Source organism: Buceros rhinoceros, unplaced genomic scaffold, assembly GCF_000710305.1.
Source record: "Buceros rhinoceros silvestris isolate BGI_N320 unplaced genomic scaffold, ASM71030v1 scaffold35400, whole genome shotgun sequence".
NCBI classification, from domain to species: Eukaryota; Metazoa; Chordata; class Aves; order Bucerotiformes; family Bucerotidae; genus Buceros; species Buceros rhinoceros.
In genome coordinates this window covers 10,088-10,290 of record NW_010390742.1, presented here as the reverse complement: position 1 = coordinate 10,290, position 203 = coordinate 10,088, and the positions used below count along the sequence as shown (strand labels likewise).

The window sequence follows — 203 nt, the reverse complement described above, 5'->3', positions numbered from 1 at the left end:
TGAGGCTGAGCCGGGGGTACCCTCAGCCCACGGGTGGGTTTCGGCTGCATCCCCTGACCCACGGCTCTCCCTCCTCAGGGGAAGGGCTTGTTCGCCACCAAGAACATCCGCAAAGGGGAAACCGTCTTCGTGGAGAAGCCGGTGGTGTCGTCCCAGTTCCTCTGGAATGCCCTGTACAACTACCGAGGTGAGGGGCCGACGGT

At 63.5% G+C, this 203-nt stretch overlaps 1 protein-coding gene across 1 annotated transcript in view; it reads left to right on the top strand.

The window, feature by feature from the left end:
- Positions 1 to 78: 78 nt before the first annotated feature.
- The window catches only part of SMYD5 (SMYD family member 5), a gene marked incomplete at its 5' end in the record, with an annotated part of 7,142 nt that continues 7,017 nt past the window's right edge, over positions 79 to 203 (top strand). The window contains one exon of the mRNA XM_010138968.1: positions 79 to 187. Within this exon, the coding sequence (XP_010137270.1) occupies positions 79 to 187 (109 nt within the window). The remainder of the gene's footprint in view (positions 188 to 203) is intronic.